Consider the following 25991-nt stretch of genomic DNA (forward strand, 5'->3'; position numbering starts at 1 on the left):
GTGTGTATTTAAATGCAGAGCAATGTAAAATGACAGGACAGCACATCTTCAGATTATTGCTTTAGCCCCAGTTCAGTGTCGGTGCGACTTGTCATGTGATTTGACAGATCAAAGCTGAATGACACCCTATATGCGGCTATGGAACCATTCGCACCGACTTTAAAAAAAGGTTACATAGTTAATCTGGTTGAAAAAAGACAAAAATCCATCCAGTTCAACCATAAAAAAAAAAGTTATAATCCTATACCCACAGTTGATCCAGAGGAAGGCAAAAAAAACAGCAAAGCATGATCCAATTTGCTCCTGCTGGGAAAAAATTCCTTCCTGATCCCCCGAGAGGCAATCGGATATTCCCTGGATCAACTTTACCTATAAATGTTATATCCAGTTATATTCTGTGTATCTAAGAAAGAATCCAGGAGTTTTTTAAAGCAATCCACTGAGCTGGTCAGAACCAACTCTTGAGGCAGTCTATTCCACATTTTCACAGCTCTTACTGTGAAGAAACCTTTCCATGTTTGGAGATTACATTTCTTTTCCTCCAGACATAAAGAGCGCCCCCTTCTCCTCTGTTCCTGCACTATTTTTTGAGATTTCACATGTGATTTGCATCGACATCTGTGCATGAAATCGCTCAGATATTGGCAAACTGCACATGAAGTCGCACTGATTGGCGGCTTCAGAGCGATTTCAAAGCCGCATTCAGTGTGAACTAGGGCTTAGTGTTTCCATTGAGGTACAGGAGATTGGCTGGTCGATGGCAAGAATAGTTATTTTATGAGAATATTTAGTGGTTAAATAAAATGGAATTTAATGGGTTCCTGGCGGAAAAAAAAAAAAAAACCCAAAAAAATTCCAATTATAACTTATCCAGGGTCTGGACAAATTTTGATCCGTGTATGGGCACCCTGGCTGTACACAAGTCGATGGGCACCCTGGCTGTACACAAGTCGACGGGCACCCTGGCTGTACACAAGTCGACGGGCACCCTGGCTGTACACAAGTCGACGGGCACCCTGGTTGTACACAAGTCGATCAACTTGTGTACAACCAGCCTGTTTTTTCCAGAATGATTAGTGCCGCCGGCTATAGACGGAAACACTGATCGTAGTGTTCTACTGCCAGGGAAGGTTCCCCGACGGCAGAACACAATGGTGCTGCAGGAGGGATTCCCCCATCTGCACTGACAGTGTTGAGGGGAAATCAAGGAATTTTCTTTCCTTCTACCCGTGGTGGAAGGAAATAAATTTGTTTAATCTATGGCCTGCTTTCCTTTACCTAGATGGGATCTTTGTGCACCATCCTAAAGCTGAACTCTAGGCAGATCTAATACAACATCAATTCCTGTAGGTCAGTGGTTCTCAACCTGTGGGTCGCGACCCCTTTAGGGGTCGAACGACCCTTTCACAGGGGTCACCTAAGCCCATCGGAAAACACATATATTATACTGTGTTGAAAGCAGCTACTGTGTAGAAAGCAGCAGTATTGGAGGTAAAACGACACTTCATGAATTATAATTACTGGGTAAATAATTATAGGGTTGGGGGGTCACCAAAACATGAGGAACTGTATTAAAGGGTCACGGCATTAGGAAGGTTGAGAACCACTGCTGTAGGTACATATTCATTAAAAAAGAAAAAGTGTTTTTTAAAAGCAGCTAATATAAGTACCTGTTGACTTGGTATCAGCCTCTTTCTATACATTGTACAGCAAAGAGAGGGAGAAGCCCAAGGAGCCAACCATTTGTGCAGCTGTGTCTTCTGCTTCTCCTTCACACTGGGTTCACATATATGCGGTGCGGTATATCTCATGTGAGGGTGGCACAGTGGCTTAGTGGTTAGCACTTCTGCCTTGCAGTAATTGGGTCATGGGTTCGATTCCCGACCATGGTGCCTCCTGCATGGAGTTTGCATCTTCTCCCTTTGTTCGTGTGGGTTTCCTCCGGGTGCTCCGGTTTCCTCCCACACTCCAAAGACATGCTGGTCGGTTAATTGGCTCCTGTCTAAAATTGTCCTAGCTTCATCACTGGCCATGTGGGATCTCCTGCATGGTGGGGGTTGGGGAAAGACCTGGCAACCTACCCTGTAAAATAAATGCTAAGAGAATTCATGGAAAAAAGTTGCTTACGAGTGACGGTCCATGCAATCGCCAAGGTTGGATACAACTGAATAGATAGATATCTCATGTGATTTGCACAGGAACCACACCGCATTCCTGTGCAAATGACATGCGATTTGTGTGCGGTGCGATTGGAGCCACACATTTTGTATGGATCTAATTGCACCAAAAACATGCCGGACCCTTTGGTCTGCACTAGAATCAGATCGCATGGGTATTCACACCTATGCAATCTGATTCTGCACATTGCACCGCGTTTTACGGACCGCTTTCGGGGTGTTGTTAACGTAACATACACACCTGCAGCGGTTTGTATGAACGGGGTGCGATTCTGATGCGGTGTGGAATTCGCACAAAAAACGCTGCAAATTCCGCACCGCATCAGTGTGAACCCGGGCTCAGTGTCCACTAGCCTCTAGCAATTATCAGTGTGTTCTCCTGGCAGAGACAGTTGATGGTGGAATTAAGCGATTTTCTTTCCTGCAACCCATGGTTGCAGGAAAGAAAATCGCATCCTCTATGGCCAGATAAAGAATATTACAGCTGAAGTGTTTTGGCACTTCCTTGGCCATGCTGTCCTGTCTATTGTGAACTCCTCCTGACCATGTGGGGCTGCCCATGAACCATGAAGAATACATGGAGGTGGGTGTTTTCGCAGACACCTCCAAAACTGTGGAGAAATGTTGAAGCTTTGCCTGTCAGGCCGGTATTTAGCCATGACGGGGAGGTTGCTGCAGGTATACGCCTGCACTTCATTCTGGCAGCAGTTGATCTGATGGAAACCACATCTGTATCTCTCACCTCTGCAGGCAGCGAGCGCCGGTGCGTCTGAAGTTGTAGGTGCTGCCGCGGTATCCCACATACTCTTGGTTAGGACTGATTGGATTTTGTATCGCATCCTGGAACAATGATAGACAACCTACTGAAGATGAATGAGATCAGTAAAACATTACAGCCCAGGGGCGGACTGACCATTTGGAAACTTGGGCACTCCCCAAGGGCCCGGGGTCAGTAGGGAGCCACATGAGATGCCCCTGGTACCTTTTTCATAGGCTTTTTTGAGTTTGGGCAAGGACACAGGGGCCCCATGATCCCCTATTGCCCGGGGGCCCCATGAGTTGTCAGTCCGCCCCTGTATACAGCCAGTCCCAAATGGTCTGCAGCGACTTCTGTGGTTAGTATTTAGTTGGACACCCCAGCCCTGCTGTATTGACTCTTATTAGTTGGGCACAACACTCAAGCATGACAATCTGAATTCATTTCATGCCACTTCCAGGTATTGCTCTTTTAGGATCTGTTCTCAAGTCAGAAGCTCATTACCTAATGCTGGCCATACGCAGTTAGAAAATTGTTTCAAAAAACGGTCAGATTCAAAAAGATCTGCCGATTGTGCATGAGATAACGCCATCATTGTATCATAATTTTTCCCCCAATTATCAACATATTATTGATTGATAACAACAAAAATGGTATATATTTCATCGACCAATTACATGATTAGCAGAAATGACGTAAAGATTTTTTGACCTTTTTCTATTTCCTTATATGGACTATAAAATATCTTTCTTTTCGTTGCTTGTTGATTGTACTTCGAAGGTTACATTTTACCACAAGCGTGCGCTGTAGGTTTTTTCACACTCTTTTTGATCAATTCCACTACTAATGCTTAGAAAATCGATTGTTTAAAGTGAATGACTCTGCCTTCACTATGTCTGTTCTCCCACAGAACATAGAAATTCAATTATTTTAGTAAATATAAACTGCTAAATACCTTTTCTCATCAGCAGTATATAGCAGTCTTGTGACTTCTATCAGTGTCCAGCAGAGCACTGGATAAAGCTTGTAGGAGGAGTTTTCATTCTCCCCTAATTGTCCTATGAGGCTGCATGACCCCTGATCTTCTGTCTGGACAGTGCTGATTGGCCCTGTGCTGATCACATGCATTCTCCCAAGAAAAAAAAAACAAAACTCTCTAGCCATACACGCCAAACTGAGCATGTGCAGCATGCCAACAAGGCTTTGTTCTATCAGCATATGGATTACAGACAGTAAAAGGGGAGGATCAGAGAAGACAGGATCAAACAGCCTGTTTACACAATGCAGATGATTAACCCCTTAGGTTCCACAGTGAGTATAACAAGCATGCTTTACTGCATATATAGACTGATTGTACTGTTGTGCGTTTAGTAACAGTTTAAAAAGGGGATTTAGCTTCTTTTTTTTTTTTTTTTTTTTAAACATCCTGCCTGCTCACCAATTTTTTAAAATTTTTACTTTAAAAAATAATAATAAAAAAAAAAAGCTAAATCCCCTTTTTAAAGTAACGCTTTAGAAAAAAAAAAAAATGGTGAGCAGGCAGGATGTTTAATGCAGCACAGTAGAAGAAGGGGAGGATCAGAAAAGACAGGATCAAACAGTGAGTATAACAAGCATGCTTTACTGCATATACGGACTGATTTTACTGTTGTGGGTTTAGTAAAGCTTTTAGCTACAAAAATTTGACATGACCGTTCGCTTTTTTGCCATAAAACTTTGCATTTCAAGAATAGAAATGAGCCCGCTAACGCTTCGAAAGTTGAACGATCGAATGTATTGAACGCCTTTTCGAACGATTTTCTAACTGTGTATGGCCAACATTACAGAACCCTTGCTAAAAGGTATTCAACAGCGGTCAATAGATTGTATGCCACCGATATTGTTGGTCAAAGAACAATACTCCCCTTATAATGATGGTCAGAATGCTACCCTCACATACAGCTGTAAAAGATCATTTGTTCCATGCGGCTGGCTCTGCCAAGTGGCACTGGACCCAGACACCATCACATGGGAGGTCCATCGGCCACAACTCAAAGGATCCCCTAGACACCTCAGGAGGAACGCTGGGTTGAGAAAGGTCTATGGTTTGTATTGGGGAGATCTGTCCTCATCTCCAGTGTGGTCACCAATACAGGAAGTGAGGGTCACAGACAGCAATAAAAGCCTGACAGACTTCCTTCCCCATTCTATAGGAAACTGGAAAAAGGTTTGATCTGGAGTTCTACTTTAAAAGAAATTTGTTGTGAAAGAAAGATGTAATAATGGAAGAGGAAGGCGACACAACCTAGAATCACGAAGACACTGCTTGATCGGGCTGCAAAGGATCATGGGAACTTCCTCCAACCCTACAAATGAGGACTGACGGGACTGTATGGACAGAGCGGCTCTCGATATACCCCGAACAGGGGCGGACTGACCATCTGGAAACTCTGGCAGGGCCAGGGGTCAGTAGGGGGCCCCATGAGATGCCCCTGGTACCTTTTCCATAGGCTTTTTTGAGTTTGGGCAAGGACACAGGGGCCCCATAATCCTCTATTGCCCGGGGGCCCCATGAGTTGTCAGTCCGCCACTGACCCCGAAGCTGCACTTCAGCAGCCAGTAAAAGCCATTCCTAGTCAAATATGGAAGAGAACACAGAATGAACGTTGACGTCCCACAGTACCTGGGTGACCGCTCTCTGCAGCTTCTGCCTCTCCTTCCGCGTCCTTTGCGCTATGCTTGGCGTCTTTGTTCTGTGTGGGGGGCGTTTCAGGACCCCCATCCTCCCTGAAAGGGAACTGCAAGAGATCTTTATATCCGCTCGCTGAGAAGGGGAAGGGAGACACGCGAGGCAAGCTTGTTACATATACAGACAGGCTTAGTCAGTAAGGCAAGGAGCAATCTGCTGTCACACATACCAACCCAGCACAAGTAAAGCACATCTCCTGCAATATCTGTCCTTCCTTTAGGATGAAGTAGGGAATGGTTAGAACCTCCATTTTTACTGTTTACTGCTGTCTGGCATTCCGTTGGGAAGATTTCCTCCTACTTCCTGTCCTGGTGACACCCTGCCAAATGACAATCGCACCCAAATGGGGGCAGTGACAGCCATACAAACCTGGCAGCCATTCCAGATATTACCCGTACTCTTCAGAATTAAAAGAAATTAGAAACGTTTTCCTGGAGTTTAACCACTTGCTGCCCATAGGATGTCATATGACCAGGGGCGGACTGGCCATTTGGAAACTCGGGCACTGCCCCAGGGCCCGGGGTTCAGGAGGGGGCTCCATGAGATGCCCCTGGTACCTTTTTCATAGGCTTTTTTGAGTTTGGGCAAGGACGCAGGGGCCCCATGATCCCCTATTGCCCGGGGGCCCCATGAGTTTTCAGTCCGCCCCTGCATATGACGTCTTGGACTTTAAACTCTTCCCGACTGGCCCCTTGTAGATAAACAGCCGGATGGGAGCGCTGCCGAAGCAGGTTGATGTTTCTAAACGCACCCCCGTTTCCATTTTCTGTAGTAACAGAAAAGTAGCGAACGACCAGATATTATTGCACCACATCCCTTAAAATTGCAAATATTCAATAGAGAAGATGGGACTTTCAGGGTGAATGAACATAAATAACGCACATATTAAAAAGTTATATAATTTTTATTTCGTATTTTTTTTTTTTTTTTTTTAAAACAAAAAAAAGGAAAAAATACAGAAACATAAAAACAAGTTCAGTACTAAGAGTGGAACTGAGATTCAAACTTATGATATAATTGTAGTTACTCCCTACATGTTTCGCCCTCACGGGCTTCTTCAGGGCAGATTTTTTTAAAGAGATTTCAACCGCCGAGGCAGTCTAAAGGTATAGCAAAAGAAAATGATTAAATTATAATTTTCTTTTGATATACCTTTAGATTGCCTCGGCGGTTGAAATCTCTTCAAAAAAATCTTCCCTGAAGAAGCCCGTGAGGGCGAAACATGTAGGGAGTAACTACAATTATATCATAAGTTTGAATCTCAGTTCCACTCTTAGTACTGAACTTGTTTTTATGTGTATGTATTTTTTCCTTTTTTTTTGTTTTAAAAAAAAAAAAAAAAATACAAAATAAAAATTATATAACTTTTTAATACGTTTGGTATTCATGCTCATGCACCCTGAAAGTCCCTTCTTTTCTATTGAATATTTCCATTTCCTGTGCGCGCTCCCTGGGAGCGTGCAGCACCGTGATCAGAGCCCGCTGTGTCCTCCGGACACAGCAGAACGCCGATCGCTGGATGGGACCTCTGTGTGAGGTCCCGATTCATGTGATCACTGATTGGCCAATCAGTGATCACATGAACAGTAGTAAACAAGATGTCACTTCCTGACATCATTGCTTACTATTTGTGAAATCTGTGAATGATCACAGAGGTCACATGGTACAGGGCTATTCACGACAGCCTTGTACCATGTGACAAGCTGTGACCAATCACAGCTCTCACAGTATTTCTCAATGGCTGCAGGAATGATTGCTTTTACAGCCTTTATGGGTGTAACAGCAATCAGTGTAAAAAAAAAATCTTCATCACCCCCCACAAGTAGTACAGTGTCACTATGGTGACACTGTACTGCTAGGGTGACAGTATGTTAAAAAAAACATAAATATGAAAAAATTAAAAATAAATTTGTAAAAATCATAATTTTTGGTTATAAACTAATTTGGGTTATTTTTTTTTTTTACTAAAAAGATAGATGAATACATTTTGACCAAGATTTATGAAGAAAGATTATTTGCAAAATTTTATAAGGAAAATACTTTTTTTTCAAAATTTTTGGACCTTTTTCATTTATATAACAAAAAAATAAAAATCCCAGTGGTGAATAAATACCACCAAAATAAAATTTTATCTGTCTCAAAAAAATGTTAAAACATTCATATGGGTACAGTGTTGCATGACCGTGCAATTGTCATTCAAACTGTGATAGCGCTGAAAGATGAAAATTGGCCTGGGCAGGAAGGGGGTGAAAGTGTCTGGACTGGAAGTGGTTGAGTGGCGATATCAGGATGATGCAAGCAGCTACAGGCATCACACTGGTATCTTTTTTTTAGTGGCTGATTCACTGTCATGTAAAAGCCATCCTAGCGGCTAATTAGCCACTGGATTGCTTTTACAGGCAGCAAGAAGAAGCCACCACCGCCGCCGCCATTACACCAGATGGATCCCAGCCATCGCTATGGTCCTGGGAGGCCAGAAGCTAGGTCACTTCTGGTTCTGGCAGATGTAAACAATGCCATTTTTTTCTGGAAAGCCTAAGATCGATGTTTTTTTTTCTGATCCCATTCTTTCAATTTAAAGGAGGGATGGGTCTTATAGATCCCAGATCTCTCCATAAAGAGGACCCGTCATGCCTTATTTCTGTCACAAGAAATGTTTACATTTCTTGTGATAGGAATAAAAGCGATTAAAAAAAAAACATTAACCCCCCGTTCACACCTATGCGGGCCGTGTTTTGCTCGGGCATGAGAACCCATTCATTTGAATAGACTCCCGTGCCCGTGACAAGCAGCGAAAGAAGTCCCTGCACTACTTTGGAAAATGCAGCCCACATGGGAACCTTAGAACTAATGCCACCCGCAATTCTCTGTGCGGGTGGTGCAGCTGCACAGATTTTCGTGCGGATCCGCAGCAGCCCCACCCGCGTAGATGTGAACCAGGGGTTAATGAACAGTGTAAAAATAAAAACATTTTAAAGCAAGCCGGCCCCCCTTGTGCTCGTCCGCAGTGGTGATACGTAGGTCGCGCCCGCATAAAGTGTAAATGTTGTCCTCACCACACATGTGAGATATCGCCGCAAACATTATCGCGAGAGCAATATTTCTAGCACTAGACCTCCTCTGTAACTCTAAATAGGTAACCTGTAAAAATTTTTAAAGCATCATCTATGGATATTTTTTAAGTTCCAAATGCTATTCCATGAGCGTGCGCAAATTTTAAAGCGCGACATGTTAGGTATCTATTTGCTCGGTGTAACATCATCAAAATACCTTACAAATGGTATATATATACAGTATGTCCTTTCTGGTTCTGGCAGATGTAACCACTGCCATTTTTTTCTGGAAGGCCAAAGATCAATGTTTTTTTTCTGATCTCATGCTTTCCAGCTTAGAGAGATGGGTCTTATAGATTCCAGATCTCTCCATAAAGAGGACCTGTCATGCCCTATTTCTATCACAAGGAATGTTTTAAAAAATTGCAGCGTGGCATAAAAAATTATAACACTCACCATTTTATTCTCTAGGGCCTTTGCCTAAAAACAGATATAATGTTGGGGGGTTCTGAATAGTTTTCTAGCAAAAAATATATTACATGTAGGAGAGAAATGTCAGAACTGGCCTGGGTGTGAGCTAGTTAAATCAAAACTTCACCCAAAAGGGGACATTCTGCTTTAAGTCCTCCCCCACCTCCTCTGCCACCTCCTCTGCTACATTTGGCATGTCATTTTTTTTTTGGGGGGGGGGGGGGCGGGCAGGTACCTAGTTTTGAGCGGTATCTGATCCCACTTCTGCTCGGCGATCCCGAGAAGAGTTTCTCCTCTCCCTCTTCGCAGCCTTACGTCACAGGTCCCAGAAGACTGCGGGACCATTCATAAAGCGCAGTGAGCCCCGCACATGCGCAGCGGGCAGCCAGCTGTAAACCCGGCTACCCACAACTGCCGGCACTGGGAAAATGAAGGCTAGTAAAGAACTAGCCCGGGTGAGGGATCCTAGGACAGCTAAGTGTCCTGATATTAAAAGTCAGCAGCTACATTTCTAGCTGCTGACTTTTTTCAATCCCCCCTGGAGTGAAGAACCTTTTGAAAACTTTCATCAAGACAGGAAGTGAGAAGAAATCCCTGAAAGGAATACTGACAGTTATAGAAACACCATTTGTTAGTAAAAGTGGGGAAGGTGAGAACCCTTTCAGCTTTTTATAGCTTTGTGGTCCCATTGCAGAAGGTTGCCCACTTGTGTCACAATAAAAACCCAAGAGAGGTTCTAACCCTTCTATCCTCTATTTAAAACAAAATAAAAAGGTTTTGCTGTAGTTACTTTTTTTTTTTACTGGTCTGACTGCTAAAAGGTTGCTATGAATTTGTAAACTTTGACCATTATTGCTGCTCTTTGCACTCCCTTACTGAAAAACCCTGAGAGGTAGCAGGCGTGATTGTCACACGGGGGGTCAGTCAGGGTCCCTCACCTTACACAAGGAGTGGGGCTCCTTACGTCTGTGTCCTGTAGCCTCAGCTCAGTCACTGTACTCTGTGGGGCGGGAGGGGGGACGCGGCTCTGCAGCCCAAATAGACACTTTTTTTTCTTGATCTCCTTCCCGGAAATAAACCTGAAAACAAGAAAAATAATCCAACATAATTCAGACATACAAAAAAGAAAACAATAGCAAAGTCCCTCCCATTCCCAGCAGGCCTCAGGCAATAAGGGGTGAATCATAAGGAACAGAGGGGCCGGACTTGTGTCCTGTATTGTACGCCAAGACAGTCAAAAATCCTGTCTACACTGCTGCGACCCAAAAAGTCATGTGACTTCAATGCAACTTTCATGCAACTTTGATGCTTTGAAACTTTGTCCAATTATAACAATCCAGAGTGTGACACATAATATTGAACTTACAAAACCCTCTGAAGTCACAGCCAAAAGTTGTAATGATAGCACAAAGTAAAGACTTCCTTGCGACTTTTGTGATTTTAACATTGCAGTCTATGGCAGTCATGTTACAAGGAAGATGCGGAAAAAGAGCGCAAGAACAATTTTTCTGTCACCGTGACTTGAGTCGCAGCAATAAAGATGGCACCCATTGAAATGAATGATTTCTGACTTGTCATGTGACTGTGTCACACATCAATGTACATATTTGCCAGCACACCACGGATCCCCAACGTCGTCCAAAGAAACTTTGGTTTGGTCGTAGCAGCAGGCTGCAAGGAATCCTGTGGCCCCGCCCTGTCCCCTTTCCCCTCCGGTTTTTTTTTTTTTCCTCTTCCCCTTCCTTCCCCCGCTCTCCCTCCCTTTTTCCCCCTGTTGCTTTTCTTTGCATCCATTTTCCCCGTTCTGCCTTTTTGTTATTCTGATTGCCCCGATTTTTTTTTTTCCATACTTTTGCACCAATTGCACATCCATAGTTGGTTCTTTGTTTTTCCTGAGTTTTTATCCATTTCTTTTTATTGTTAATTTTTTTTATCTTCACAATCACCTTGTTTGTTTTTGTTTCTTGTCTTCATTCCTATTTATTTTTTCATTTTTGGCCATGTGGATCTTATAATTTCCTTTTTCTCACCTCCTCTTATTTTCGTTATTGACATATATATATATATATATATATCTCCTGCCATGCTCATCTCCAGGACTTCCCCAGAGCTTCCCCCATCCTCTGGAACTCTCTACCCCAATTTATCAGACTATCGCCTACTCTGCACACTTTTAGGCGATCTCTGAAAACCTATCTCTTCAGGGAAGCCCATCCTGCCTTCAGATAATAATGGAATCTTCTATTTCTCCTATCATTCCTTTTGTACCACCAGCCCCCTCCCTCTTAGATTGTAAGCTCCAAGGATCAGGGCCCTCCTATCCCTCTTGTATTGAACTGTATCATTGCTATATTGTCTCCCTTATTTTGTAAAGTGCTGAGCAAACTGTTGGAGCTATATAAATCCTGTATAATAATATTATTATATATGTTATTTGTATTTTTTTTGGGCTTTGTTTCTTTTTTATTTTTGTACATCCATCATATTTATTTTGGTTTTTCCTCACATTTTGTATCTTTCGGTTCTGGTCCCTGTTTGTTTTATTCCTCTCCATTTGTTTTATTCCTCTCCATGTGATTTGTTCCTCTTTCTTTTCTATGCACTCTCCTGCTCATCCAGTGGTGTATTTATTCCTTGAACTGTCCTAGGCAACACTAAAATCGGGCGCTTCCCACCCCACCAGCAACCCCCACCCCCAGCTTCCGCCAACGCCGCCCACCGCCACCATCCCCCCCACAGCCACCACCAGACCCAAGAACCAACCTTAACCGGAATTAAAGAAGCAGCCGCCCACCCTCCAGCGGGACACAGCCTCCTGGCGGAGTATGGCGGAGCTCAGGCAGTACCTCACCAGGTCCCCATCCCTGCCACTTGTGTCACTTCTTCGAGGGGGTGGCACCCCTGAAAATTGCTGCCCCAGGCAAATGCCTTGTTTGCCTCACAGTAAATATGCCACTGCGGTCACACATTTGTTAACGTCTGGTGCGGCGGGGGGTCCTGACATCATCGGTTTCCATGGGGTCAGCGGTCCCTGCCAGCGTCCTCCTGTCACTGAGCTACAACCGTTTGCTCTGGGCATGTGCAGCAGGTGTAGCTTTACGTGACTGAGCGAGATGTCTGGCTGGCAGGTAACAGGGAAGCCCTGCCGATACCAATCGGGCACATCTTTGAAAGGCGCCCAATCATTTGAGTTTGGGTAAGTTATCTGAGCTGAGGGCTCTGTGCAGGGGGTTTATACACGCTGACATAGCTTGCACATTTGAGGTATGCTGATCTCCTTTGAGGCATTCTTTTTCTGTACACTTTGACAAAGCTTGCTGCCTGTGTTTAGTATGCTATTTTGATAGGATTGTGATGTCAGAAGGTGAGGGGTGGCACCCTTTTTCTGGTTGTTCATTGGTGGACAGCACTACATATATATTTGTGTCACTGTAACAACGTATCACATGCTTGAAGAAGGGGTCCTGCGTGGCTCCGAAACATTGCACTTTTCTCTTTGTGATGTGATCTTTCTTCAATGAAAAAAGGTTCCTCCGGATGACTTTGATGATCCGTGGTGTTCTAGCAAATATGCACTATGATCTGTGATATTTCCAGTTGCCTTGTGGATGTTGCTAAAGCACCCGCTACTTCTGAGCCTGACCCAGCAACATGTGCAATGGAATTATTAACAATAATGTCTGTGTCACACATCACAGCAAGTCGCATGAGAAGTCGCAGCAGAATCGACTAATCAGGGCTAAAGGGATCTGTAGCAGAGAGGTAGACTTGTATAGCACGTAGCACATCTAGACAGAGGACAGAAACCTCCCTGGTATGTGTCAGAGCAGGACATAAGGAGGAAAGCACAATGTCATGGTTAGGGTGGTAAGAAGAAACCATTGTTGGAAGAAAGCAGACCTTAGGCCACCTTATCCCTGTATAACACGAGGAAGGGTTCCTTACAGGATAAGGCCACTAACTTGGATTCACATCTCTCAGAGGTGATAGGAATGAAGAAGGAAATCTTGTGAGTGAGGAAAGGCATGCAGAAGTCCCTGATAGGGCATTTTCTGACAGACCAAAAAAACGTTGAGGTCCCATGGTGTCACTGGGGAGCAAACAGGAGAAAATTGAGAACACCCTGCAGAAAGGCTTTTACCAATGAGCGAGAACTAAGTGGTCTGTGAAAAAGAGTGGCTAGAGCCTAAATGTGACCCTTGAGGGTATTTAAAGCGGAGCTCCAGTCTCCTATGTAAAAATTAAAAGCCACAAAAAAGTTTTTGGTGTGTGGCACTCGGCTGTGACAGCTTGCGGCCTCACAGCCAGGTGCTCACTGCGTATGCGTGAGCGGCACCGCACAACGGGAATGGTCCGGCAATCTTCTGGGACCTGTCACGTGTCTCTGAAGACTGCAGGAAGGAGGGAGGGAGGGAGGAGAAATTCCCCTTCCAACTGCCCAGGCGGTCAGAGCGGAAGTGGGAGGGGTACCCCATTTCAAAAAAACAGAAACTGGGGAGGAGGTCTTAATGTGGTTCTAAAGGCTTCATGCATTCTGCCCCCCCCCCCCCCCCCCCCACCGATCCTTACCTGAGCCCCCTCCAATCCAGCAATGTTCACAATAACCTTGGCTGTAGGGGGACTCTCCCTCCTCATTGGCTGAGAATGAGTCAATCACAGCCAGTGAGCTAATGAGGAGAGAGTGGGGGCAAGGCAGAGCTGCAGCTCTATGTGTATTATGAATCCACAGAGCATCAGCTTGGGAGCAAGCATGTAGCAGTGCCCCCAGGGCATGCAGCTTTCCCTGGGGGCACTAATCGAGGAAGAGGAGGTAGAGCGTCAGTGGGGAATGCGAAAAGAAGAAGATCAGGGTAGCTGTGTACAAAACTACTGCACAGAGCAGGTAAGTATGACATGTTTGTTATTTTATGAAAAAAAAACAAAACTAAGCTTTAGTATCACTTTGAAGCGAAACTTCTTCTTTTGTGTGGAGCTCCGCTTTAAGGCCGAACCAGACTGGAGGAAAGATGAGATTGGTCTAACAGAGTGCTTCCAGGGATGGAATTTTATAGGCTTGCACCAGGTAAAGTAAACTGATCATAGACTTTGTAGACTGAGAATTTGATTTTCTAGCTTTTAGGAGCATAGGGATGACTGATTCCAATAGTCCCATGTCCGTCAGGACATGAGCATCAACAGCCATGTTAATAAAGCCAGAAACCAGGTAGCAGGATGGTTGACCAGCCCCTGAACAGATGATCTGAGTGAGCCCATAGAGAGTCTCCAAGGAGTATGTCAGAGTACCTGGTCCTCCTGGGCCGGTTCAGAGCATTAACCGCCACATGGAACGTACCCAGCACACGCTCAATCCACCACCGCAATTCATGAAAAGAGTTCTCTTATGGTGCAGTATATTAAAACCACTGTATTCCGTAAAATCAAAAGTTTCCATCCATAAAATTACACATAAAATAAGCTGGCTGAATCACTTACTTGGGACACTGCTGCTCACGAGGCAGCAGAGTGATGACGTTAGTGCACACAGCTCCGCCCTACACGTTTCGTCCAATAGGACATCATCAAGGGCTGGATATACTGACAAACTGCTGCATATTTAAAAGGCCGAAAAACCTAATCAAACGCCCTTGGTGCTCAGGTCATTCACATGCAATCTTATATCCGATCACTGTTACCGCATACACTTAGCGGTCTAGTACGAAATGAATATCACCTCAGCTATTTAGAAAAAGTCAGAAAAATACAAAAAAATTGACGAGGTATTTCCGTATTGAGAACACAAACAATAACGGTATAACTAAAATAATAAAAATCAAATAAGAATATTCTTACACCAAGACGACAGTATTTACATTGTTTTTGCAGTGTTTGCACTTTATCTTACCGTCATCATTTTATGTTGAGTTATTTATGAATATTGGGTCACAATATTCAATTAGCATTGCTGGTGCTGCAAAAAGATTTTTTTATATTTTGAAAATGTACATTGTAGCCCTTGGATATAAATACTCTGGACCCAGATGTCTGAAATGTCCGGTATCCAGATGGCTGTGCAGGTAGAAAAGTGTCTCACGCTTTTGAGGACGGCTAGTTCCCAGACTTGGCAGGCTTGGAGGCCCAGGTCTTACGGCAGAATTGTGAGGTGCTAAATCCATGCTGAGAGGAGAAAGCAAGGTAAGCCAAGCTGCTGGGTTACTGCAAGAAGGGTGGAATGGGGTGAGCGGAGCTGCTGAATTGCAGAAAGAAGAAGGATAAGCCAAGCTTCTAAGTCACTACTGGGAGGAGAAGGTGATGGTTGCACTGCTAAGACAGGGCTAGTAGTGTGAGAAGGGTGAGCCAAGCTCCTAAGTCACTGCTGGGAGGAGAAGGTGATGGTTGTACTGCTAAGACAGGGCTAGTAGTGTGAGAAGGGTGAGCCAAGCTCCTAAGTCACTGCTGGGAGGAGAAGGTGATGGTTGTACTGCTAAGACAGGGCTAGTAGTGTGAGAAGGGTGAGCCAAGCTCCTAAGTCACTGCTGGGAGGAGAAGGTGATGGTTGTACTGCTAAGACAGGGCTAGCAGTGTGAGAAGGGTGAGCCAAGCTCCTAAGTCACTGCTGGGAGGAGAAGGTGATGGTTGTACTGCTAAGACAGGGCTAGCAGTGTGAGAAGGGTGAGCCAAGCTCCTAAGTCACTGCTGGGAGGAGAAGGTGATGGTTGTACTGCTAAGACAGGGCTAGTAGTGTGAGAAGGGTGAGCCAAGCTCCTAAGTCACTGCTGGGAGGAGAAGGTGATGGTTGTACTGCTAAGACAGGGCTAGTAGTGTGAGAAGGGTGAGCCAAGCTCCTAAGTCACTGCTGGGAGGAGAAGGTGATGGTTGTACTGCTAAGACAGGGCTAGTAGTGTGAGAAGGGTGAGCCAAGCTCCTAAGTCACTGCTGGGAGGAGAAGGTGATGGTTGTACTGCTAAGACAGGGCTAGTAGTGTGAGAAGGGTGAGCCAAGCTCCTAAGTCACTGCTGGGAGGAGAAGGTGATGGTTGTACTGCTAAAACATGGCTAGTAGTGTGAGAAGGGTGAGCCAAGCTCCTAAGTCACTGCTGGGAGGAGAAGGTGATTTGGTTGCACTGCTAAAACACGGCTAGCAGTGTGAGAAGGGTGAGCCAAGCTCCTAAGTCACTGCTGGGAGGAGAAGGTGATGGTTGCACTGCTAAGACACGGCTAGTAGTGTGAGAAGGGTGAGCCAAGCTCCTAAGTCACTGCTGGGAGTGGGGATCAGGGTGGGCCAAGCTGTTGCATGACTACTGGGATTGAGGAGCCTGTTGCTGCCTCCAAAGATCAGTGAGGACTTGTTTTAACGTTTCTTTTCAGCATGTTAGGAATATGTAAAACAGTAAAAGTCTAAAGCCTGGTCACAGTTCCACTTTTGAGAAGTCCAAAAAACCTCATGGAAATTATTGTGAAGGCTCTAAGAATAACAAGTTCTGAAACTTGGCAGACACGTGTTTGGTTCTTCATTCTTGGACCTGTAAGTAAATCTGACATGCTGGGATGCTGTGCTGGTGCTAAAGACGATAAAAGCCTGCCTGGCAGAAGAATTCTGGCTTTAAAAGTAACCCCCCCCATATATAATTCTAGATACTATCTGCATTGAATTAAGGACCTTTACTAACACACCTTGGTATAGTGCCTGAGAGGCCCCAAAACATCAGTCTGTGATGCCTCTTGCTTTATTATTATTACAGGTACTTGTATAGCGCCATCATTTTACGCAGCGTTTTACATGCATATATATTGTACATTCACATCAGTCCCTAGCCCTCAAGGTGTGTACAGTCTAAGGTCCCTAACTCACATTCATACATACACATACTAGGGCCAATTTAGACAGGAAACAATTAACCTACCAGCATGTCTTTGGAGTTTGGGAGGAAACCATATTTCCCAGAGGAAACCCACACAGGCACAAGGAGAATATGCAAACTCCAGGCAGGTGGTGCCGTGGTTGGGATTTGAACCAATGACCCAAGTTCTAACCAAGGTGGACGTGCTAACCATTCAGCCACTGTGCTGCCCAGGTGAATAAAGTACAAGATTATCAGTATACCAAGGTGTGCTGGTGAAGATCCTTATTTTCCTACGATTGTATGGTTGTGCCATCCACATCCACTCACTACAGCACCCTACCTGAAATGTGGGCCAGCCTGTAAGGAGTGTGATGGATAACATACAATTACCTGCATTGGGTCTGCAGGTTCTCTTTGTATATGTGAGCCCCTGGGAAAGAAGGTTACTTTCCACAATCCAACAACATATCAGCCGAGAGACAGGATTCCGCTCCAAAGTGTTACAGCACTTGTGCGGTTGTGGTGGAAATATCAAAGTGTAAGCTCTTTTGGTTCAGGCTGGTGTGATTGGTTCTATGTATTCTACAGTATATATGACCTACCAATATATCAGGGCTACATAAATGTGGAAAATGAATAAATAGAGATACGTAGGACAGGACATATCTTGTCCAGCTCTTACCTGTCTTTCTGAGCTGTCAAAGCATGAAGCAGATTGGAGTACCGCTCTGTTCGAGGAGTATCTGTGAGCTGAGAAAGACATTGTGTTACTGATTTGTGTATATTTCTTAGTGAGAGTAACAGACACATATCAAGGGAGAACAAAGCAAAACTACCGAAAACCAACCCAAAGTATGGAATCAACAAATTCTGCTTCATCCTGGCTACTCCTCCACTGACATATTTTTGCCCCGCTCACAGGGCTTAGTCATCTGGAGTGGCACCCCAAGCGTCCAATAGGCACACATTGAATTTCACTTCACATCAATAGGCCCATGAAGGACATTGGATATAGTATGTAGTGAATTAGAATCCCTGTCATTTTTTGGCAGTCTCTAATCAAGGAGATTTCCCCTCATTTCCTGTGCCAAAGAAACAACAGGAAATGACAGAAACTATCTCCAAAGTCAGGGGAAATCCCATCTTAGAAAGCTAAAATGTGTCCCCATTGGAAGATTTTCCCTTGCTTTGTGTTCCAGAGAAAATAGTAAACTTTTAATGTCCCATCACTTTCTGTCCTGGTGACCATAGTCCCCAGGTAAATCTCCCCTAGCATGGACACAAATAGCAATAAATCCAGAACATTCCCTTCAGGATTCAAATGACATAAAAATGTTGGGTAGCAATACAACCTATACCAGGGGTGTCAAACTGGCGGCCCTCCAGCTGTTGCAAAACTACAAGTCTCTGCCTTTGGGAGTCATGCTTGTAACTGTCAATCTTGCAATGCCTCATGGGACTTGTAGTTTGTCAACAGCTGGAAGGCCACCAGTTTGACACCCATGCCCTACACTATTAGGCAGGCCATAGATTATGCATGCATTATCCTGGGGTGGAAAGAAAGAAAATTGCTCGATCCCCCCATCAACACACTCAGTTTTCATGGGGGAATCCCTCCAGCAGCGCTATTGTGTTCTGCCAGTGGGGAGTCTTCCATTCCGGCAGAACACAATGCTTAGTATTGCCGGCTATAGCCAGCGGAACTAATCATTTAGAAAAACCCCGACAGATTGGTTGTTCACAAGTAGATCAATAGATAGGTTGCCCATATATGTATCAAAATTCAGCCGGTCCCTGCTGGAACGGCCAAATTTCAATCCATGTATGGGCAACTTTAACCACATAAAAACCATGACCGCAACAGTGCCACCATCATTTTTTTTTTTTTTTTAACTTTAGGCAAAGGGTACTTTTTTTCAAAGAGAAGAGAAGAGGGCAACTCAACATCATGAATATTAGACATTCACAGATACCTGCTTTTTACTGGCGAGTACCAATACTTGTGCTCAAGCACTTGCCGATACCAGTTACCGATACCATGCAGTGCGGGGTGATTTGAGTTTATACAAAATGAATGCGCTCAAATTGCACTCTAAAGAATCGCATGTTTTTGGAACAGGAATGCGGTGCGATTTCTGTCCGAATCAAATGTAGTTTCCTGCACTGCTCCTGTGTGAACCAAGGATAGAAAGACAGGGAAGTGCCATCTAAGCAGCAATGGGGAAACAGTTTATTTAAAAATGGTTCTAAGCACATATCTTGCCTGTCAAATCCAAATCTGCACCGTCATAGTGTCCCCATCCCGCGGGACCCGCCAATGATGGAAAACCACAGTCGCTTCAGTGCTCACACAGCTGGAGGAGATGTATAGGCATGTATAGGCCTGTAGAAGGAGCTCGCTAGCACTGAGCACGTAGCCTGTTACTGCAGTGGTCCGCCCTCAAGCTGACGTCACTTCTGCCGTATACCCACGCATGCGCTCCAAGCTGGTTTACAGGGCTCCTGGAACTTCTTACATCTCCTCCAGCCCTGTGAGCACCGCAAGCAGCTGTGGATTTCTATCATCGGTGAGTCCCAAGGGACGGGGACACTATGACCGTGCACTTGTGTACTTATGTACTTTTAACAAGTGAGTTGTTATAGCCATTTTTTTAAATAAACTGTTTGCCCATTGCTGCGCTTAGATGGCGCTTCTCTGTCTTTCTATATTAGGTTCACACAGGAGCAGTGCGAGAAAATGCATGTGATTCAGACAGGAATTGCACCGTAATCGTGTTCCAATCACATGTGATTCATTGCAGTGTGATTGAAGCCCATTCGTTTTGTATGGGCTCAAATTGCACTGCACCAAATATGCATGGTCATAGTGTCCCCATCCCGCAGGACTCTGATGATGGAAGATCATAGCTGCTTGCAGTGCTCACAGGGCTGGAGGAGATGTAGGAAGTTCCAGGACCCCTGTAAACCAGCTTGGAGCGCATGCGTGGGTATACGGCAGAAGTGACGTCAGCTTGAGGGCGGACCACTGCAGTAACAGGCTACGTGCTCAGAGCTTGCAAGATCCTTCTACATGCCTATACATGTTCCCCAATCCTGTGAGCACTGCAAGCGGCTGTGGTTTTCCATCATTGGTGGTTCCCATGGGACAGGGACACTATGACGGTGCAGATTTGGATTTGACATGTGAGACATGTACTTTTAGCATGTGAGTTGTTATAACCACATTTTCACAAACTTGTTGTCCATTGCTGCACTTAGATGGCGCTTCCCTGTCTTTCTATACTGGGTTTACATAGGAGCAGTGCGGGAAAACGCATGAGATTCGGGCAGGAATCACTGGACCTCCATCACTTGACATGCCTATCTGTTACCTATCTATGTGAGTGCAATTTTACCATTAAATCTGCCTGATTTTAATCGTCTACACTTAGAGTGGCGCTGCTGTCTCTTCTTTACATCCGTTAATGTCCGCATCCGTTTTTTTTTGAACGGAAGAAACCCCTATTTTTCTTCCATTAAAGAAACGGAAAGGACAATAAATGGATGTAAACTGACGAAAAACGGATGTAAATGGACAAACAGTCCATTTTTGCATTGGTGATGAATAGAAAAAAAGCGTATCAGTTTTTCAGCAGTTTACATTCATTTTTTTTTACAAGAAAAAACGTGACTGAGCTGATTTAAAAAACAGAATGCATGTGTGAAAGGACCCTACTTGCTCGTCTGTTCAAATCACATGTAATTCTTTGCAGTGTGAATTGAGCCCATTAATTTTGTATGGGCTCAAATCGCACCACAAAGGTATCAGTTTTAGGTATCAGAGCATTTGCACAAGTACAACTACGCATGCAAATGAAAAGTATTGGGTATGCAGCGCTTAAGTTATAAAAACCAGGAGTATAAATCATAATAAAAGACAATGCTGTAAATACATGAGATAATACACATTCATAATAAATGTCCATATAAACATATAAGTCCCAAATAAGGTGGTATTTCTACAGCTGTTAAGGCAAGTTGTGCAGCTTGGTGTTCCGTGGAATAGTAGTACAGTAATGCACTTACCAGAAGTACATACAAACTGAGCGTTGTATGTAAATGATCCGTGATGGCGTCAGGGTCTGGTCACCGGTGTGGCGTCATCTAGTGCTGTAGTGGACTCCCAGGAATGATGCCAATCACGCTCGGGGGTCATCTCAGACTCACCAGTAGGTCCAACGCCGTCCAGACTCCTGAAGAACCTCCACCTTAGAGGGCTCGCCAAGTAACGAGCCAGGGAGGCAAAATGGTGCTAATAGTGTAATATAGCTTTATTACGGTAAAATCCATTTGGACTGCTTGCCTTAACAGCTGTAGAAATACCACCTTATTTGGGACATATGTTTATATGGACATTTATTATGAATGTGTATTATCTCATGTATTTACAGCATTAACTTTTATTATGATTTATACTCCTGGTTTTTATAACTTTAGCGCTGCATACCCAATACTTTTCATATGCTACTGAGGTGCTAAGGAATACCTTTATATGCTAGCAGCTCCCTATCAAGTCTGACCAAGCTTTATCAAGTAGCGCTCGTTCATTCTGTATATTTATACGCATGCAAATGCTTAGTACTGGCACCAATACTATCTGTGTCAGTACAACCGTAATGAATATATTGTGAATCAATAAATGAAAGTGAGCGCTTTCTAAAGACGAGCAGCTGGAACACATAGGACAACCAAAAAATCCTCACATAAAACTGAATAAAAAAGTGCAGCGCTAGAAAATAAATAGATAAAATAAATGAATAGTCAATATACTTGATAGGTACTCCAAAGTCAATACAAAGTCCCAAAAGGAATGGACGGCTTCAGACGTCCATACACACAGATCAATGATGTATATACTGTGGTAAAGATGCAGTTGAAGATGGGTAGATGTGATCCCCGGATCAATGAAGATCCCCAGGTCTAAGAAGCATACGTTCCCAAGATAATAAGGAAGCAGTCACAGCTACACCAAAGGAAACCACCACTCCTTCACTTTACATCCACGATATCTAAGAGGAGAAACTCCTCCAAAAGGATTTGTAATTTTGTTCACCCAGTCTTGTAGGAACCTCTGGTAGACAGCACAGCCAGGTTCTGGACCTTATTGCAGACTACACTTCAGATACCCAATAAATCCTTGTCTAAGATCTGACAAAAACTCTTGGGGCTGATTATAATTAGGAATTCAGCGTGCAGTGTAGGTAGCTGGCTCTTAGGATTATGTAGAAATATCACTTAAAGTGGAACTCCAGGCAGACACCTTCCAAGCCTCCCTATAAGTCTTCTAGTGTGACAGGCATGGTCGGCGAAGTGCCACACATCTGCTAGCAAATGGTCTGGGTTGGCAGCTGCATAGGTGATCTGTGATCGGATTAGTAATACATTTGCTGTCTTCAGCTGGCCATAGATGGATGGAAATTCAGCTGTGTCACCAGGGACTGGAAGAATTTCTATTAATGTGTGGTTGTTCCTGCTCATGGATGTTGATGAATATATTACCAATAGAACTACTTACATCTCCTAATAACAGACTCTCCCAGTTTTCGTTTACAAAGGACAGGATCTCCCGCTCAAAATCAAAATATTTCTTCTTACAACAAATACTGAGGTGATATAGAACAAGGTGTGAAACGTCCACCCTGCAGGTCACACAGAAAAAAAAAAGGCATATCGTTAGGCGATTTTACAAGATACATTAGATTATTATGTGACTATAAAGGGTTTGTAACAGCAATGTAGTATTTTATAATGAACTTCAGGAATAAAGTGAAAGCCTGCAAATTCATTTTGCTTTTTATTTAGTATACAGCTAGTTAACCTCTTCCCAGTACTTTCACACATATCTGTGTCAGCACTTTAGGCAGGCTTTAACGTCCACCCGCCATACATACACTATATTGCCAAAAGAATTGGGACACCCCTCCAAATCATTGGATTCAGGTGTTCCAATCACCTCCATGGCCACAGGTGTATAAATTCAAGCACCTAGGCATGCAGACTGCTTCTACAAACATTTGTGAAAGAATGGGTCGCTCTCAGGAGCTCAGTGAATTCAAGCGTGGTACTGTGATAGGTTCCTATCTGTGCAATAAGCATTGGATGCAGGGGTGTAAAGCACGCTGGACTCTAGAGCAGCGGAGATGTGTTCTCTGGAGTGACCAATCACGCTTCTCTGTCTGGTAATCTGATGAACATGTCTGGGTTTTATGGTTGCCAGAATGGTACTTGCCTGACTGCATTGTGCAAAGTGTAAAGTTTGGTGGAGGGGGGATTATGGTGTGGGGTTGTTTTTCAGGAGTTGGGCTTGTTCCCTTAGTTCCAGTAAAGGGAAATCCTAAGGCGTCAGCATACTGAGACATTTGGACAATTTCATGTTCCCAACTTTGTAGGAAGAGTTTGGGGATGGCCCCTTCCTGTTCCAACATGACTGCCCACCAGTGCACAAAGCAAGGTCCATAAATACATGGAGGAGCCAGTTTGGGGTGGAGACACTTGACTAGCCTGACCTCAACCTTTGGGGTGAATTAGAGCGGAGACTGTGAGCCAGGCCTTCTCGTCCAACATCAGTGCCTGACCTCACAAATGTGCTTCTGGAAGAATGGTCCAACCTTCCCATAGACACCCTCCTAAACCTTGTGGACGGCCTTCCCAGAAGAGTTGAAGCTGTTATAGCTGCAAAGGGCGGGGCCAAGTCAATATTGAACCCTACGGACTAAGACTGGGATGCCATTAATGTTCATGTGTGTGTAAAGGCAGACCGACCAACTTCCAGAAAACTGACAGCTCTCGGTTTCTGCTTGTGATAGGGAACATGTGGGATAGGGTATAATGTTTTTAAAGAGACACTTTCAATTTGCTAATTCAGGTATGTAAACTTTCCCAGGCATGTTCTCAGTGTTCAGGCCTGAGCACTGTCACACAGGGGAGGTCATATGCTCTCCCCCAGCCAGAAGCCCTGGAGCACTAAAGAGTTGATGGGTGCAACGGAATCGACCCAGACTGCGCTTGGGTACTTCCGTTAGAATACCGCTTCCCCGTCCAAACACCGACAACAGGCACCACAGCCGACCATACAAGACTAGACGACACCAGTCTTGAAGTAAGCCAGGAGGTAGACTAGTTTATTTTGACACAGATACAAGATATATACACTCAAGGGAATAAAATGGGTAGCATACATGCCCTTTAGGTACTTTAACATTGTGGTAGATACCCATTACAGGCAGGTAGCAGATCGCTCACCATTCCAAGGGAAGTCTCCAGGCGTTTTCTGGACCTCGTGTACAAACTGAGCACTCAAAAACGTAAAACCTGACATAAAATAGAAGTGACATTTTACATTTTGCTTTTCAGACACAGTGTAGCTTTAAACAAGGTATAAGATCAAACGGCTATGCCTATTTTTCTATATTTTTCACTCTCACCCTTCATACACATCTGGTGCTAGATACAGAAATGTATCCAGCTCACAGGTAACTCCCAAGTTGTATTTATCTGCCTCAGTCGGCATTTCACCAACAACACTGGCGCCTGCTCCATTGCCATTGCTTCACCAATTCTTCTGAATGGCTCTTCAGAAGCAGTTCCGAAAATACCAGCAGGGGAGAACGAAAGATGGAACTTGACTAACATCCTGGGTATGGTAACAGTAACGTGCGGGTATCTGCACACAACTGACACTTACTAATGCTTCCATAGCAAAAAAGCTTGAAGGCAATTTTTCTGTTGTTCTGAACTGAGTGAGGAAAGGTCTGAGTCTCTTATCAGATTTTTAATTCTAGAGTGATAGCGATAAAGGTGTGTCAGAGGTTCAAACCCTTCCCAACTCTGTAAAAATAAATTACCTATGACTGAAGTTCCCTTAAAACACAGATGTACACAGCAAATGATCTAGCTTAACTAAGAATTCATCTATTTTGGTGCACCTGTACTACAGAGCTTGAAGTGTCATGAATGCAATCCATTCATCCATTCACCATACAGTTTGCAGACATCACAGCATACAGACTTCCAAGACCTAGCCACTGGGGAAAGACCAGGCTGGGTGAATATCCCAATGTGTAGCCTACACCTTGTGGCTGGAGAATGGTCCTACTGTTATCCAGCTACAGTCTGGCTATGAAATGAAAGTTAGACTCGAAGAAACTAATTCTGGGAAGACAATTAAAGAAAATATCTGCACAAGCTCTATCTGCCATTTTGGGAGCGCCAGCATCAGCCTCAATGCTAAGATGGGCAGACTGTCAGGACCCAGGTCTGAACCTGCAACCTCTGCTGTGTCTGGGGATGTCTCTTCTTGCTGAGCCACTTGGAATGCTTGACAACTCCCTGGAGAATTCCTTGTTACACCTTGCCTTGAACCTTGTTTCTCTTGAACCTTGAACCCTTTGCTTCTCCCATGAACTTCCTATTTAATCTATGAATTTGTACTTTTTGTTTGCCAGATTATTGGGCTCTTTCCAGCCAATATCTCACTCTTGTCACTCCTGCTGCTGTCCATATCTCTGCTAATACTCGTTATTGACCTCTGGCTTGTTCCTCGACTACACTTCTGCTTAAACCCAACCTGTGACCACTTGCTACCAACCTTTGGTTTGTTTACTGACTACGCTTCTGCTTGATCCCCACCTGCTATATCTGCTATTGAACCCCTGCTTGCTCATCTTCTGGTGGGACAATCCTACGGACGGCAACCTGATACTAACACACAGCAAAACCCATCTCCACCATCAGGCGCTCTGATGAACACTGGGTAGTGCTAAGACTCCATACGTCAAGTGAGCCTGCGCCATCTCCCAGGGTGACCTTTTTTGCACTTATCCAGCTGGTTGGTGGAAGCCTCTCTACTGCTATAGCTACTGCCCTCCAAGCCTGACCCCTGACCGTGACACAGGCCACACCAGTATAAACCATGAACTGAGGGCAAGTGTTCTAAGACCTGGCTTAG

At 44.3% G+C, this 25991-nt stretch overlaps 1 protein-coding gene across 2 annotated transcripts in view; it reads right to left on the reverse strand.

Moving 5' to 3' along the window:
• PHF1 (PHD finger protein 1) overlaps positions 1 to 25991 on the reverse strand; it is a 73525-nt gene that overhangs the window by 3402 nt on the left and 44132 nt on the right. For both annotated transcript variants that reach the window (XM_089656464.1, XM_089656465.1), the window contains 6 exons: positions 24287 to 24355; positions 22560 to 22683; positions 17688 to 17755; positions 10125 to 10265; positions 5597 to 5711; positions 2920 to 3017 (listed from right to left, as the gene is read on the reverse strand). In XM_089656464.1, coding sequence (XP_089512590.1) covers positions 2920 to 3017; positions 5597 to 5711; positions 10125 to 10265; positions 17688 to 17755; positions 22560 to 22683; positions 24287 to 24355 — 615 coding nt within the window. The remainder of the gene's footprint in view (positions 1 to 2919; positions 3018 to 5596; positions 5712 to 10124; positions 10266 to 17687; positions 17756 to 22559; positions 22684 to 24286; positions 24356 to 25991) is intronic.

The sequence above is a fragment of the Staurois parvus genome, unplaced genomic scaffold (assembly GCF_062004578.1).
Source record: "Staurois parvus isolate SC_StPar_1 unplaced genomic scaffold, SC_StPar_1.0 ptg000906l, whole genome shotgun sequence".
NCBI lineage: Eukaryota > Metazoa > Chordata > Amphibia > Anura > Ranidae > Staurois > Staurois parvus.